General features: G+C 53.0%; 1 protein-coding gene across 1 annotated transcript; it reads right to left on the bottom strand.

Moving 5' to 3' along the window:
* Window positions 1-1512: 1512 nt before the first annotated feature.
* TAFA3 (TAFA chemokine like family member 3) lies at window positions 1513-15408 on the bottom strand. Its single transcript, XM_030965768.1, has 6 exons — window positions 15320-15408; window positions 11046-11130; window positions 10660-10778; window positions 5188-5337; window positions 4121-4245; window positions 1513-2792 (listed from the first exon to the last, which is right to left on the bottom strand). The coding sequence occupies exons 3-6, from the start codon at window positions 10775-10777 to the stop codon at window positions 2781-2783; spliced, it is 405 nt and encodes a 134-aa protein (XP_030821628.1). The 5' UTR covers window position 10778; window positions 11046-11130; window positions 15320-15408; the 3' UTR covers window positions 1513-2780.
* Between the last annotated feature and the right edge of the window lie 789 nt (window positions 15409-16197).

Below are 16197 nucleotides of genomic sequence, written 5' to 3'. Positions count from 1 at the left end.
GCAACTTCAAATCTTGTCTGTGCAAGCTCCAGTCAGAACTTGGCACAAGACTTTCCCACCACGATGGGGACTTGGGCAGGGTGGATCAGGGACCCTGGCATGAGAGGGTGTCCAAGCTGCTGATGCAGCTGCAGGGGTTGATTTATGTTGTCATCTTGTTGCAGGGGTTCCATGCTGTTGTCTCCTTATCACAAAAGCTTCATACCTTCTTGGTGTTTTCCCATGGGCAGCTCCCCCAAGCACTGACTCTTCTTCCCAAAGCAGCCAGCTGACTCCAGTCCCTTTCTCAACCAGCCAACCCACTCTTTTATGGCACTCTTCTTCTCATTGGTTCAGCTGTGGCCTGTTAAAGTCAGGCCTGTTCCCAGTCTTTGATAATGGGCCCAGCTGCAACTCCTTAGGGGTAAGATTACTTTCTATACTATCTTTATTTTCTTATATTCTATCCCCCTGCAGATTTGTCCTTCAGGGACCAGCAGTGTGGTCACATGGAAAGAGAAGGGATCAGGGTGTCTGCTGGGGACCGTGCAGGTGGCATTGTCCCACTGAGGCAGTGAAGAGATGGGGCATCAAAGTCCTTGTCTCAGCCCAGAGATGTTCCCCTCACCATCACCCTCCTCCTTGGTTTATTGCTCCTGCTAGGACTGTTTGTCTGCTTGGCCAAAGGAAACCACTGCAAATACAGTGAGTGGAAGAAGGGCAGAGGGCCAGAAGTTGTGGCAGCAGCATCCCTCCTTGGCTGCTCAGGAACCTGGGGTAACAGCAGCAGTCCTGCAGGCTGCAGTGTTTTCCTTGGAAACACATTTACCTGCCAGAGAGGAGCAGCAATTTGCAGTATTTGTGTACTCTGATGGTGTGATAGCAGCGAGGTCAGCACTCAGCAGAGACACCAAGGGGCTATTCCTCACTAAACTGTGGGCTGCAGTAAGTGAAAAATAAGCTTCAAGGGTGCCTATTATGCAGACAATAAAATGTTTTTATATCAATGTAGGTGTCAAGCTCAACACTTCCGCAGAGTGGATCCTTCACATTATGAGCCAGCTATGAAAATGCTCAGCCAAGCAGGGAAGTTCCCATCTACAGCCTGGTGTTTCCTACTGGAAATAACAGATTCCCACTCTGCATTTGACAGCCTAGGTTCTCAGAGGGCACAGGACTCCAGGTGGGAACCTTTGAAATCCCAGTCTGGCCTTTGGCAGGGGGAGCATCTTCGGGGGCACAGCGCTGCAGCAGTGGGAGCTGCCACACAAAGGGGAAGCAACAGGATAAGAGAAGCTCTAAGCAAAGCACCCTGTAGAAATTAATGCACTTTTCTTTAGGATCACTATGAGCTACTCAGCCTTTGCTGGCCACAACAGGCTTTCAGCTCTCCTCCAAAGCCGTCATTGAACAAGCTGGAATGGACTGGAATGGCCAGGGCAGAGTCCCCAGCCCCTTCACCTTGGATTCAGCAGCATGAGAAGAACTCCCAGAGCCTCCCTTTGCTGATAAGTGAAAAGATCTTTTGCAGAGATTAAAATGAATTTATTATTTCACAGTCTGGTATTTACATCACATCTGGAGAGGGTATTACATACCCCATTACAAAAACATCTCAATAATGAGTCCTGTGGTGGGAGCCAGGGCAGGAGGCAGGTGGCAGCAAACACAGCAGGGACCCCCTCACTGCCATGGTCCGCACACCATCTCCAGCCCCTCCTGCACCAGCACATCCCCTGCAGGGTCCCAGAGCAGGGCCAGAGGTGCTGGTCCCACAGCCCCAGGGTCCCCAGCACCTCTGACATTGGGGGCACAGAGCTCACGCTGTCCCCCACCTTGAGTTGCCACACCACAGGAAACAGTGTGTCCTGGAGAAGGTCATGAGCTCAGGGCCAGAAGGTGGTACATTTTTCTTTATTTTGGGTTACTACAACAAAATCTAGCTTGCACTGAGGCCCTGTCTGATGCCCCAGACACCCCAGAACTGCAGACAGAGAGGTCGCCTCGCACAAGTCTGAAATTCAATTGCAAACACAAGCAGAAATTCAGTGCCTGGGATTTGCATGGTGGAAAACACTAAATTTGCAACCTGAATAATGCAATTACTGAGGAAGGAGAAACCAGCAGCATGCACCATGGAGACATCTCACCATCCCTGGGAGCCAGCAGGGTGTCAGACACCCTCTGACTACACTGCCACATCTGCTGCCTGTGGTCATAGCGCTGGGGCAGGGAAAGGCCAGGCTCCAAGGGCAGAACAGCCCTCAGTGACTCAGGATCAGACTGCAGCCCAGTAGCTGCTCCTAGGAACCCCAGGGCTAGGAGCCGCATGGGGAAGGGTTTCACATAACCACTGATTTCCCGATTCCAATGCAACCTGGATTCAGCATCTCAGGGGGAAGGGCGACTCACAGCAATGATTTCAGCTATTCAGATTAAAGCCCATTTTGGGGGCCTGCTGCCTGTCTGTCTCTGCATTGTCAACAGGTCTTACATAGTGGGAGTATTTTATTTAGGAGGATTAGAAAACGAGCCCATTTCTTGGTTGGTGAATGTGTCCACCAGGAGGAGGAAACCGTGGAGTGACGGGATGCTGGCAGCTGCACTGGGATCCCTGCCTACAGCCTCCAGGGAAGCTGGGGCACAGAGGATGCTCTGATCCAGCAGCTGTCACAGTCCTGCTGACGGGTGCAGCCTGGCAGCCCTGCAGCAGCCCCCCTCTGCAGGGTCACATCCTGCTGCCCACGGGAGCACCAGGACCCGCGGCAAGGCTGCTCAGCCCGTGCCATGCTGCACGGGGGCTATCGAGTGACCTGTGGAGGAGAGGAGAAATTATCCAATGCATCCAGCTGATTCCCCATCCATGAATTATCAGCAAAGAGCCTCAAGAGGTGCAAATAAGATTGCCTCTTTACTTTCATTTAATGGAGTGGCCATCCAAATGTCACCTTAAGGATGGTTTGTGATTTTTGTGCTCTGGCTGCAGCTCCCACTGAGGTGTGTCTGCACAGGGGACTGAAATGCAAATCCAGCCCTTTGGCACCATTCCAAAGTCACTAAAGTCATCCAAAGTTACCAGAAGTCCTTTTGAAAACACAGGTCTGTGTTCCCAAACTGCTGCCTCCCTAAGGAGGGGCACAGCACCCAAAAGGAGGTTGGCCATGGAGGGGTCTGCTGGATGAGGCAGGAGAGCAGAAGCTCCCAAGTCCTACTCCCATTCCAGATGGGAATGGTCCCCGCGAGAATTTAAGACAGCAAAGCCAGAGCAGAGGCTTTGTGCTACGTTAGTTGCTGGGGGAAACCAACCAAACAACACTAAGAGGGGAAAAAGACAACCAGTTCAATGTAATGCTGTAGGTACTGGTCAGTGATGGATGCTCAGGGCTGGAGGAACCATTTTGGATGTCCATAAAAACACTTCAGCACGAAAGTGCTTTCTGTGCACAAAAATAATAGCAGCAATGAAAAAAATCCTGACATTGCTTAATACGATAATTTTGTGGTGGGGGATGTGGGGCGAGGAAAACGAAAGCATAAGGAATAATTACACTCAACAGTATGAACAATGATTACAAAATTATGCAACTGATTAACCATGGCATATATGTAGTTACTAATGAGTTTGATAAAATTTTAATTACACCTTGTTCTTTGGGGTATTCAGCAAGCTGTGAAAATAATAATCGTGTAGTGCTCTGTCATAAATGATTGCCTCAGACAGGGAACAGGGGCAGATTCAGGGCTGTGCCACTGGGTTGGGAAGGGCAACCTGTGGCCCCAGAGCAGTGGGTAGTGCTGGGGAGCAACCTGGACACCCTGGGAGCCCTGGGATGTTACACAAGCACACCTAGGAGGGGCTGAGCCATCCAACACCAAGCCTTCCAGCAAGAATGATCAATTGGAAAAGAGCTGGGATGAACTCAGGGTTGTGGTATGCCTGCCAGCCCCTCCAGCACCAGTGACAAGTGCACAGCCCAGACCCTCTGCTCTGCTCCAGTGAGTCCTTATCAGTGTGTGCCCTGAAGGAGCTGGAGCTCTCTCCTTCCCCACGGAGCTGTGGGTGCTCTCCTGGGTGTTGCTTGCTTGCCCCAGGCTCGGGAAGGCACACCTGGGTTCCCCCCATCACCTGGCAGGGACGTACCTTGGTCGTCTTCACTTTGTTGCCACTGCTGCAGCTCCATCCTGACAGGTCAGGCAGCACTTTGCATTCCTCCCCGTCCAGACACGGCTCCATCTGGCACCACCACTTCTGCAGCACGATGGAGGCTGGGGAGAGGAGGGGATCAGCAGCCAGGCTGCAGCACAGGGCATGGAGGACCAGCTCTGCCCACCTTTCGGTGACACCAGCCCCTCTCTCCAGCACAGCTCACATTGAGGAGCCCTGGACAAGGAGCTGCTCCTCACCTGCCTGGCCTCACCTGGCCCAGCTGCTCCACCTGCCTCCAGAACACCCAGTTTTCTCTCACTACCCAAGGAAAAAAAAGCCCAATGTCCTCACTCCCAGGGAGAGCAGCGCTGTTCAAGAACCTGTTTCAGGCTCCACTTACAGAGCAAAGGGATTGTCTCCTACCACTCTGCTCTATTAGGGTCTTGTGATTCATGGCTCCAGTCTGGGCAACCAGAGTGGGCTCTCTTATATTTGGGAACAATATGACCTGAGCAGCTGGGGACAACAAGAGCCTTCCCTAACAATTTATTCTGGCATTACTTGGTGTTGCACAGAACTGCAGTCACAGGCCACTGGCTGTCAAGCAAATCAATACCATGCTGGCAGGGGCTGGTGGTGCTCCTGATGGCTCCTTGGTCATGGTACATAATGGCATTCAATAAAACATACAGGTTATATGCTTGGTGCTCCTCACAGGAAAAGGTGTTGCATGGCTGGAATCCTGTGGCAGCAGGGTGAGGAGATGTGCAGGGATCAGTGCTGCAGACCTGACCCCAGCACAGTGATGCTGGAACCCCAGTAACTCCCCCACAGCACATAGCCCAGGGCTGCACAGAGTGGAGTATCATAGCCACACCAACTCAGTGAGTGTCCAATGAGAGAGCGTCCCCAAAATGTGCCCCCTTCCCCACTGCTCTGCTGTAGGATCCCAGGGCAGGTCTCCTCTGCTAATGCCAGGGACATGAAGACCCCACACCTGTTTAACCCATGAAGATGAGGTCAGGGATTGAAAAGAAAGGGGTTGCACCGTGGGTACTCACCGTCCACGCAGGAGGGAGCTGCCCGTGTTGTCCCTGCCACCTGCCCTGGGAAGCAGGAGCACTTCACTGTCTGGGAGCGCTCCTCGATCTTGTTCTTGTTGCAGCACCGGTGAGCCGCGATGACCTCGCATGTGCCGGGCTCCACGTGCACTGCAGGAGAAACAGCCCCGTGAGACCCAGAGAGCTCAGGCCATCCCCTGCCCACTGCCCTGGGCAGCACTGCTGCTGTGAGCTGGGACCAAGGCCCACGAGAGCCTGGTATGTACAGCTGTGTCCCGGCTCTGGAATCACCCCTGGGGCTGCTGGTGACATACAGCTGGTGTCTGGGCACAGCATCTTCCCAGCCCACGTGTAAGGAAAAGTGGTGGTTCCTGCTCCACATCTCTTATATCTCAGCTCCTGCTCCTAATAGCCCTCACACCCATTGTACCCTCCAAAATGCATCCCCTCTTGCCACGGCCAAGCCAAGAGCTTTATTGAAACTAACAAGCACGTTAGCTAATTGCAGCTGATAATGAGATGCACTTTGCTACAAGAGGGGATGGTGCATTGTGCTGCTTTTGGCTTCAAGCAGAGCACCATCCCTTCCGACCACAGCTACAGTCAGTGCCTCCACCTTGCCATCACCCACCCACTGCCTGGAGAAGGATCAGGTTTCCACCCTGCAGCAGCAGAGAAATGTCATGGTGTTCATCAGCAATTCAAGCTGCTCTGCTGCTCCCCCTCCCAGTGCCATTAAAATATTAAGGAAAATAGAAAACTACCGTGTTGGCTGATCACCTCTGGGATCAGAGTTTAGAGCTGGTCAGCATCTCAAATCAGTGCTCCAGCTGGGTAATGGCCCACACAAGCACAATACAAATCAGCCAAAAAGGGTTGAGAGACTTCATTCCCACGACCCCAGAGATGCCTGCAGCTCCTGCTTAATGAGCATTGGAGCAGCAGTGTAGAGACACACATGGGCATGTCCTGGGTCCTGTGGGTCACTGGGGACAGAGGATGTGAGGAGCTGCTCCGGGACACACCCTGTGCCCAGCACCACCGCACACGGGCAGGACGGGCTGCACAATCACCAGGACTTTAATTCACTACATTTATTGCTATTTCATGGTCATTTTCTTTTAATGAACCCTTACTTTCATTTCTGTCCATAATAATTACACCATTATTATATGGAATATTTTGTAATAATATCTCTGGCCACAAATTTTATCTTCTGCTTGAGATGCCATAGTAATTCAGCTTTAATAATGAATTCTATTCTTTTTGTATACAGAAATGGTAGACTCCGGTGAAAGTGAAAAGGAAAGCAACCCTTTGCAGAACAAACATGACTGTTTTGCCTTTTCTTTATGCTTCATGGGATTTTTCAAATAATCTGAGGAGGAAGTAGAGACCCTTGGCTTGGGCTGCCTATGAGCCCACATTCCTTTCACACTGTGGTCCAGGACCACAAGGAGTCACTCTTCCACCCCGTGCACCTCACCAGGGAATTTTACACCCTCGAGTCTCAGTGTTCACACGTAGTTAGGGTTTTGACTAATTTTCAGAAAAGCTTCATTAGCAGAGCTCTTCCCGGGAGGGCTGCCCAGGCAACCCCTCTGCTCCCTTGCAGTCCTGCTCTCCGGCTGCTCATTTCCAGCTAATTTTAAAAGGTTCAGCCGAGGGAGAGCCAGGCAGAACTGAGAAATCGGTCATTACAACCATGCAATAGCAGTTTGCTAACGTGTCAAAGCCCTTTTAATTTGCTCGGAAAGGTGCAGCTCAGAGATAAAGAGAAATTTGACTCCCTCTGCCTTACGGCAGCCAGCTGAGTGTGGGGCACTGCAGTGCTCAGAGTCCTTGCCCGGGAAGAGCTACCTGTGTGGGGCAGGTACCCCATTGCCCTGGCACAGCCCCCCAGCCCCTTTAGGGCACACACAGCCCCCCAGCCCCTGGCACAGCCCCCCAGCCCCTTTAGGGCACACACAGCCTCACAGCAAGGGCCCTACTGATGGCAGAGCTGAAGAAGCAGCACACAGCCCCAGGACTCATCCCGCTCTCAGGCCACAAAATACTTCCATTTGCCTGAAGGTCTTAGAACTGTAGAATCAGAGCCTGGTTAGGGTTGGAAAGGACCTTAGCAATCATCTTATTCCACGCCCTGCCATGGGCAGGGACACCTTCTACTAGGCTAGGCTACTGCAAGCCCCATCCAGCCCAGGCTTGAACACTTCCAGGACTCTATTCTGAGCCAGGGCCTCACCACCCTCACAGAGAAGAATTTCTTCTGAATATCTAACCAAAACCTGTCTCCTTCCAGTTTAAACCATTCTCCATTGCATTTTCTTCCGACTATCTGGCACCCTGCCCTGCCCTAGGACATGATGCCGCTGGAAATTTGCCCCCTCCAGGTACCAGCTCCAGCCCTGGCAGCAGCACACTGCATCCCCTTCCCAGGCCATGCATTTGAGCCCATGGGGAGCCAGGTAGGGGCCATCCCAGCTGCCAAAATGCACCTCAGCTCCTATACACCAGACTCACTTGTTTTCCCACCCCTGCCACTCGGGGTTTTCATGTCCCATGCCTGGGAAGCGAGAGCAGAGAGGCTGAGCCCACGTGCAGTGCGAGCAGCGGGCTCCAGAGCTCCCTGCAGCTGCTTCTCCTTTTGCTGAGCAGCAGGAAACTTGGAACAAAATGCGTATCAGATGGATGGTGTGTTTAACACCGACAGCAGGAAACCTCCCGAGAGCCTGGGATAAGTTGCAGAGCTTCTGGCATGCTTCTCCCTCCCATTTAACTGGTATTTCCCCACTGGAACCCGTTTTTAAAAGACACAGCTTATCTCATGGAACCATGAAGAATTGTAAGAGCAAACAGCTTTTGAATGCTGCAAGCAAAAATAAAATGAAAATGCTGTCCTACTCTGATTGACCTTTAAATGAGCAGCAGAACATGGGGTTTTTATGGCATAACCCGAAATTACACATTTTGAGTATCTCAGGGAGCGTGGGCACAACCCCACATGTTCAGTGTAAAATACTCTTGCTGGTGGAGAGCTACAAAATGAAGAGAAGTTGGATGCATGTAAGTGTCAGGCAATGCCAAGAGAACCTCATTTCCCAAAAGAAAAAATCCCAGCTGACTTAAATGCTTTTTTACTTCCGCTTCAGGTTGAGTGATGAGCATAAAGGCAAAGACAGCCCTTTGATTATCAGCTTTAGAAGGTGCTGGGGCCACCTTTGTGGGAGTTGGATCCAGACATTCCAGCCTTGCTCAACATGAAGACCTCACTGTGTTACACAGGGGGTTAAACTGCTGGTGAATTATTCTTCACCAAGGAGTCTCCTATTCTGTTTCCAAACAACGTGTTTGATACATGTGGCCCCTTAAATCCAACCACATTCTACAGGAAGAAGCACTTTGCTCGGACAAAGCAGCATCTCCATGTGCGGGGTGGGCACAAGGGATCTCAGGCACGTGGTATGATTTGTGTGCAGGGCCAGGAGTTGGACTTAATGATCCTTATGGATCTCTTCCAACTTGAGATATTCTACAATTCTATTATCAGACCTGCTTGCCACAGTCAGACGTGTCCCTGGACAGCAAAGAGAGGGTTTGCATGTGGGCTCTCTCTTCAAGAAATTTTTAAGTTTGAGGTCACAATTAAAGACCTTCCTCTGCTACTGATCATTTTTAGGTGGTTTTACCTGTGAATAAACACAATTCAAAGAAGCAGCTCCCTACAAATCGATACCATGGAGGAGCAGGGCTCTCTGGCACTGGGATTGGGCAGGCTGAGTGAGCATTTAAGCTGCCAGCAGTGGCCATATCCCTGGTAGATCTGATTCAGTGCCAAAAAGTCATCCCAGAAAAAAAGTGGAGAGTTTTCTCCCAGTTAGAATCACAGAATGGTTTAGGTTGGAAAGAAGCTTAAAGCTCATCTTGCTCCACTGCCTGCCACTACCAGAGCCACCTTCCACTAAACCAGGTTGCTCAGAGCCCTGTCCAGCCTGACTTTGGACACTTCCAAGGATGGGGTATCCAGGGTTAGGAAGAGGGAAGGGCAGGTAGCTGCTGACTGATTGGGTGAGGGAGGCACTCTGGAAGATGTGTTTTGGTTTTAAGCAATGCGGGTGGGGATTACAGGATTAGAACTGCTTTAACTGTCAGGCAAAAATGACAGAAATAGGACAGGGTTAGGTGTGGGGTCAATCAAGAGCGTGAATGGTTTCAAATTAACCCCTAAATGCCCTTTCCAAGCAGAGGCATATGAAGCCGACAGCAGGTGCCCTGGGATCCAAGTGTTTGCCTGTGCTGCCAGGTGCACAGCTCTGCCACTAACACCAGTAACACCAGTACCACCAGCGGCACCAGCATCCACCTCCCCATACGTCCTCCTACCATGCTCCAAGGAGCCCCCAGCCCTGGACCACCAGGTCCCCCCCTGGCTCATCAGGCTCCTGTACAAGGGAGGATGGGCACAAAGGGCTAAGCACAACTTCTCAGATGCTTCTCTTCTCCAGACACAAACTTCAACCATGGGTTCACATAACCCCTCCAAAAAAATCACATCCATGCCACAAACCAGCACTCCAATGCTCAGAGAGGAAATCTCAAATTCACAGCTGGGAATAACAAATGAACATGTCAGAGCCACAATGATGTTTTCCACCAAGACTATCAGTTCTACATTACTTTACACTTGTTCCATCTTCCTAGATGATCTCTGCAACCAGGGCGATACAAATTTTTATTTCTAATAAGTGGAGAGTAGGATGGAGAGTGTCCACCACATAACAAGTGGGGTTTGTGATACTCATAGCAACTTGGGTGGATTTACATCCACTGCCCACAGAGCACGAATTACTGCAACAATGGGTTCACATAGATGTATCAGATGAACATATGGATCATTATATGTGTCTCAGATTTTGCTACAGACATGAAGAAATTCCTTCTTTAACTCCTTAGACCATCCAAGCTCACCAAGCCACTGGTTTTAAATGCCCCATAATGAGTATTCACAACTTCTAAGTCCAAGCAGCAGCTGCTATGGCTGCGTGTTCCCACCCATCTAGAAGGAGCAGTCCCAGGAGTTTCCTGCACATGTGGACACTCCAAACGCCAATCCAACAGCTGCCACAGTGGCACTGTGTTGTGCCTCTTGGTGTCTGTTTGCTGGATGCTGCCCCACACATTTGGCATGCTCATCCTTGCTGCCCAGACCCCAGGAAAGGGATGGACACTGAGCTCCCTGAGGCTGTCACCATTTGGTCCCCAGAGATGCCCACCTGCTCCAGGTGTGCACCACAGCCTGAAACTCCTCCTCCCTCACCAAGAAATGTGAGACAGAACTTCACCAAGCCGCTCATCCCCACGTAACCCCCACCTCAGGCATCCTATGAAGACCCCAAAGTACTGCCATTGTCATGGGGACCCAGATGATGGCACAAGCATGTGACACATGCAGCAAGGGTCTTGCTCCCCTACCTGAATGGCTTCTGTGCTGATGCGTGGAGGCCAGCGTCAGACGTCCCCACAGCGTGGTAAGGCAGAGACTGAGCACGAAAACCCATTTGCTCAGGCTCTGTATATCTCTCTCACTCATTCTACCGAAAACAAGAAGAGATATGTGGAGGAAGAGGGACTGAGGAGGGCTGGGAGGTGGAGATCCACTCACCAATGCTCCTGCACGCAGTGGTATGACTCCTGAACGTTGTGAGGACTGGGGTGTCTGGCTGTGGGCACATGGCCCTGGGAGATGAAGGGATTCACCCACCACCCTCAGATGACCTCAGACTTCATCAGCAGCATAGGCCATCTCAGCAGGACAGAAAGAGATCCCACCAGCAGCAGTACAAGTGAGTGATGGTTACCTTTTACTGGTGATTCACGGTCACATCTGTGCATCTGCCAACCTCAGGTGGGTCAGGTCTTTGCAAGGAGCAGACATCAGCACATCTGAAAGGAGAAAGAAGGACATGGGCAGCGATACCTGCCATCAGCATGAGCCACTGTGTCCCTGGGAGTGGCTGGGGACACCTGGGAATTTCACCAGCCCCACTTCAGGACACACCCTCTCAGGTGCATGAGCGTGTGTCCATCACACCACTGAAACTTCTCCAGGAGCTCAGCCCATAACACTGCTCACCCCTTTGAACAGCAGGACCTGCAGAGCTGCTCCTGATTTTTACTGCTGAGAGCACAAAATCAGGTCCTTTATAGTAGGTCATTAAAGCAGATGACAAACACTAAATGCACAGGCAGTGTGTGTGGGAAGAGCCAGAGCAGATCAGCAGCGAGTCATTTCAGGTTCTGCCTTTTCTGCGCGTGGTTACGTGCTGTTACTGTCCTTGTGCCACTGAGGTCCCTTGCAGTGATGCCCAAGGCTTGGCACTTGTAAACCACTTGCTGACAAACAGGAGGATGGGCTGATCCCGCTGGATGTTCTGGGGCCAGCACCCACAGGAAGCAGGAATTGCAGCAGATTGCCAGTCAGATACACAGAGCCCATGGCAGCTCCAGGACCTGCAGTCTGCTCTCCCAGGCATCACCTTCCTCTGGGGCTGCTCCTCCTTCCAGCACAGACACCAAATTCATGCAACCACACACTCAAAACTGCATCAGCTACCCCTGGACACACTGAGAATCTCTCTTGGCACCACACTGGCACCACTCCCACTCCATGCAGCACACGCTGGGAAGAAGCCAAGTTTTACATCATCTGAAGCCCCTAGAGAAAAATGTTAATCCCAAAAGGTTTTGTATTTTACTGCTGGGTTCTTTAAACATGTTCTCTTCACTATTTACAGCCCTTCAGATGGGAACAGCTCTGGCACTCCACAGGCAGCAGCACCAACAGCCATGTAACTGCTTGGCAGCTGCCAGGTGGCATGGTGACCTCCCAGCCTCCATTATCACCTGCTGGGGTCTCACCAGGTCCAGCAAACAACTATGTCCCCCATAAAATTTTAGCACTGGATCATAACTTACTAACAAGACCCCACAAAGAAAAGTGGTGATGACACTGAGGCTGGGGAGTGCTGCCTGGACCAGCAGCAGGTGCCAGGGGTACCCCTGCCCTGTGCCAACCTTGCACCCACAGTCCCCTCCACAGGCAGTGCACTGGACAAACCCACACCTCTCAGAGAAGAAATCTTCAATTTTCAACCATGTTTGAAATTTCTATCTGCTCTGGACCATGAGACAGTGAAACCACAGACTCCTCTAATGAAGAGCCAGGACAGAGTATGCTGACATTTTTAATCAAAATGAAATGATTTGAAGTGGTAAAAAGGACATTTCTTGTTTGGAAGCATTTAAAAATGAATTTTCCTGTTTTAAACTGGCATTTCAAAATGAAAAATGCTTCATTCCGAATTGGTGATTTAAAGTGATACTTTGCACTTTGATTCTCCCATCTGGAAAACAAAAATCAGAAAATGTCATCAAAAGTGTTGACATTTGCACAGGAAGAAACCAAAGGTATATTGACAAAACCACATATTTTGTGCTAAAAAAGAATTTAGAGGTAAGGAAACACTTATAATTAATGCTGCGGGATGGTCGGCTTGGCCAGGAACAGACTGAAGTGTCTGGCAGCATCCCACTTGCTGTCCTGACTCCATCCCTGCCCAGAGGGTGATGAGGGGCTGCCCCTGCTCCAGCCCCTCCATTGCCAGGAAGAATCCAGTGTGGCTCAATGTGCAAGAACACCATTGCTCCTCGAGGTGATCTGGTGGGACTGTAAGACTCTCTCCCGTAAACCCATATGTAGGTGATCTCTGATGTTCTGGCACAATATGCTGTGCATGAGGCTTCTCAGAGGGGGATCATACAACAGCTGGTACTGCTGGAGTCCCTTTGGAGACGTGACAGCCCACTGTGTAAATACGGATGTCAGCTTAAAGCATGCACTATTTGCGCAATGACAAAGCAAACAGCTCTCTCAGAGCTGCTCAGTCCTTCACCTGAATCCAGAGGCCGTGAATGCCACAGCACTGCACCCAGCAGGGAGTGGGGCACGTGCCCCACACCTGGGGCCACCCCTGCCCAGCCATGCCGCACACAGCAGGAGCTATGTCCCAGCTGTCTTGGCCCATGATGGGGCACAGCTGGCAGCCCAGATGTGAGGACAGCAGACACAACGCTAGTGCAATTTTTACAACAGTGAGTCCCCCAGTGCCAACAAACATCCCATGCACCTTCCAGCAGAGCAGCCAGGTCCCCATCACGAGACCCTGGTTTCCTGGCTGCTGCTCCAGCTCCAGCTCCTGCTCCATGCAGGTAGCGCAGCCCAATGCCCAGGCACCAGGCCTGAGCCCCACAGCACACACCAGAGTCCTTCTGGAGGAGCCCATCCCCAGCTCATGCCCATGGGACCCTCCAGGCCACGTGAGTTTCCAGGAGACATTCCTAAACCTCTCAGCTGGACCAAAAACCAAGCACTCCACTGGCCACTCCATCCCACAGAGGACAGCAACATGCTCCCAGTGCAAAGTATATTTAGCACAGAAAGGCTGAGCTAAAGCCCTTGCTATAGCCAAGGAAGCATAAATAAATTACAGTGTTATCAATAATGCAATCCACACTGTCCATGCCACGCTCCAAAGGGAAACCACTGAGCTGAGCAGGAGCCACGCTGGTGGCCAGGAGAGCATAAGTGGTTCAGGGGAGCAGGAGGACACAGTGCATCCCAGTGCTCCATGCTGGCAGAGGCACTCAGAGCTCCCACTCATGCCCAAACTCCCATTAGAAAACACAGCTCCAAAGAAATTGCTGTTTTGACAGTTATCAACCTCCAATGTCGTGAGATTACAACTACAAATGTTTGGTCTGACTTGAGATTTTTCAGCCTGGAATGTCAGTGAAATGAAGAGTGGTGTTCTGGCATGTCAAAACACTTAATTTTGATTGAAGATCTTGGTATTCTCCTTTCTGTTATGTGCTACTTGGAATTTTGTAGATTTTTTTCACTAACATTTTTTAGCTGCTTTTGCCTTTTGGGTCTGAGCTGGGATCTGAAAGAACTGTCAAATTCCCCAATCACTCAGACTATCAATCTCAGTTGCAACCAGAGTGTCAAGAGATGATGGGTCCTCTGTGAGGGTCCACGTCCCTCCCTGTAGGCACATGTGGGCATGGGCCATCATACACACGGGAGCTTCATCCAGGTTCTCCAGGACAGACACACTACAGGAACAGCTCCCTGCTGCCCTCCCAGAACGCGACCACTCCGGCTGTCACAGGAGCTACGGACGTTTTCCTCCTCCTCCGTTAAAGCCACATGTGGAACTGCGTCCTCCAGCCAGGGTCCAGTGTCCCACGGTGCTAACGAGGCTAATGAGCATCCCCCCAAGCCCTCTGCAGCAAAAGGGATGGCTCATGAGCACGAGGAGGAGATTGCTGCTTCCCTGCCTTGGCGCCCACAGCATGGACAAACTCATGACTCCAGAATGGGACTGGTACAGCTCATGCTCTGCTGTGAGCCCCCGAGCCTCTGCTCGTGGTGATGGGGCCATCTGACCTGTGCCCATCCTGTGCCCCTCGAGCCACCCCACGAGGCAGCTGGTTCTCAGTGCCACTGCCCTTCCAGAGCAACGGAGCATCCTTGGCTGCAGAATCTGGGATCTCTCCAGCAGTGCTTTGCCTCCCAGAAAGGCGGGTAGCTTCGCAGCGCTGGCAAAACAGCATCCGTGACGAGCCCACTCCCCGAGCTGGGGTCGGACCGGGCCCCACCGGCTCCGAATCCCCCCATAGCCCGCAGGGACCGCGGCCGCCGCTGCTGTCGGAGCCACCGGTAACGGGGCGCAGGGCAGAGCCGGCCCCGTTAAACTCACTGCAGGGGCCCTCCCGAGCCCCGCACCGGCCCCGGGGAGCCCCGGCGGGCGGCGGGGCACCGGGACGCGCGGAGACCGTGAAGCGACGCACGGCGGCCGGGCGGAGCCGGGAGCGCTGGACCCCACGGCGGAGCCCTGGACCGGCATCCCGGCGCCAGCGGCACGCCGATCCCGGCGGCTCCCGACCCGGCTCCCCGGCCCCCGGTGGGGCTCAGCGTCCCCTCGGAGCGGCGCCGGGCCGGCGCTAGGCACCGCGGCGGGAGCGGCCCGGGGCCGCCGTCTCGTTCCCCCGCCAAACTTTCCGCACGTACCTGCCGGTGGCCTCGGGGCGGGCGGGGGCCGACGCTGCCCATGCCGGGGGCCGCTCCGCTCCGCTCCGCCGGGTCAGCGCCGCCTCCGCGGGCCGCAGCCGCCGGGGGCCGCGGGCATCGCCGGGCGGCGGCGGCGGCGGCGCGGGGCTGGGCGGGGGCGGCGGGCGCGGAGCCGAGCGGAGCCCGGCGGAGCCGGTGCCGGCGGGAAGGTGCGCAGCGCCGCCTGCTGCTGCTGCTGCTGCCGCCCGGGGACCGGCCCGCGATCCCGGGCTGGCACCGGCACCGGCTGCGCACCGAGCCGCTCGCGCCGCCCCCGCCCGCCAGGGCGCTGCCCCGCCCCGGTCAGCCCCGGTGCCCGTCAAGGCTGTCGGGGAGGAGGAACAGGCAGAGACAATTAACGGGAAAAATAATTTACACACACAACCCCTTTCCCCTCCCCCCCCCCCCAAAAACAAAGAGGGGGTGATGGCCCCGCGAGCTCCGAGGGATATGGAACGGTCCAGGGATGGACAGACGGACAGACAGACGGCTTGATAACTGGCCCTGGCATTCTCCTTCTCAAAGGATGAGCCTGGTCAGACCTAATTTACCCAAAAACTAATTTTCCCTGCCAAAAAAGGTGTGATGGATCCGTGAGCACAGAGGTATACTGGATGGTGTGGGGATGGACAGACAGACAGATGGACCCACTCCTGCAGTCCTCTTCTCCTCAAAATGTGAGCCTGTCTTTGGTGTCAAACCACGAAAACTCAGCTTTCCTGGAACTGAAATAGCATCGCCAGCCTGGATCGGGCTCTGCAGGAGACTCCCGCTGACACAGGGGATTCCAATACCTGGGACCACAGCACCAGCCTGGGCCAGTTCTTTCCCCAAGGCAG

The sequence above is a fragment of the Camarhynchus parvulus genome, chromosome 26, assembly GCF_901933205.1.
Source record: "Camarhynchus parvulus chromosome 26, STF_HiC, whole genome shotgun sequence".
Taxonomy (NCBI): domain Eukaryota; kingdom Metazoa; phylum Chordata; class Aves; order Passeriformes; family Thraupidae; genus Camarhynchus; species Camarhynchus parvulus.
Note: the sequence above shows the minus strand (reverse complement) of the source record. Positions and strands in the feature narration are given on the sequence as shown.

Bases quoted from the DNA above. Each gene is read 5' to 3' on its own strand.
- TAFA3 (XM_030965768.1), bottom strand. From the start codon at position 10,777: ATGAGTGAGAGAGATATACAGAGCCTGAGCAAATGGGTTTTCGTGCTC. The intron at 5,338-10,659 runs GTAGGGGAGCAA...TTTCTCCTGCAG, and splicing joins TCAGCACAGAAGCCATTCAG to TGCACGTGGAGCCCGGCACA. The intron at 4,246-5,187 runs GTGAGTACCCAC...TCCTCTCCCCAG, and splicing joins AGCTCCCTCCTGCGTGGACG to CCTCCATCGTGCTGCAGAAG.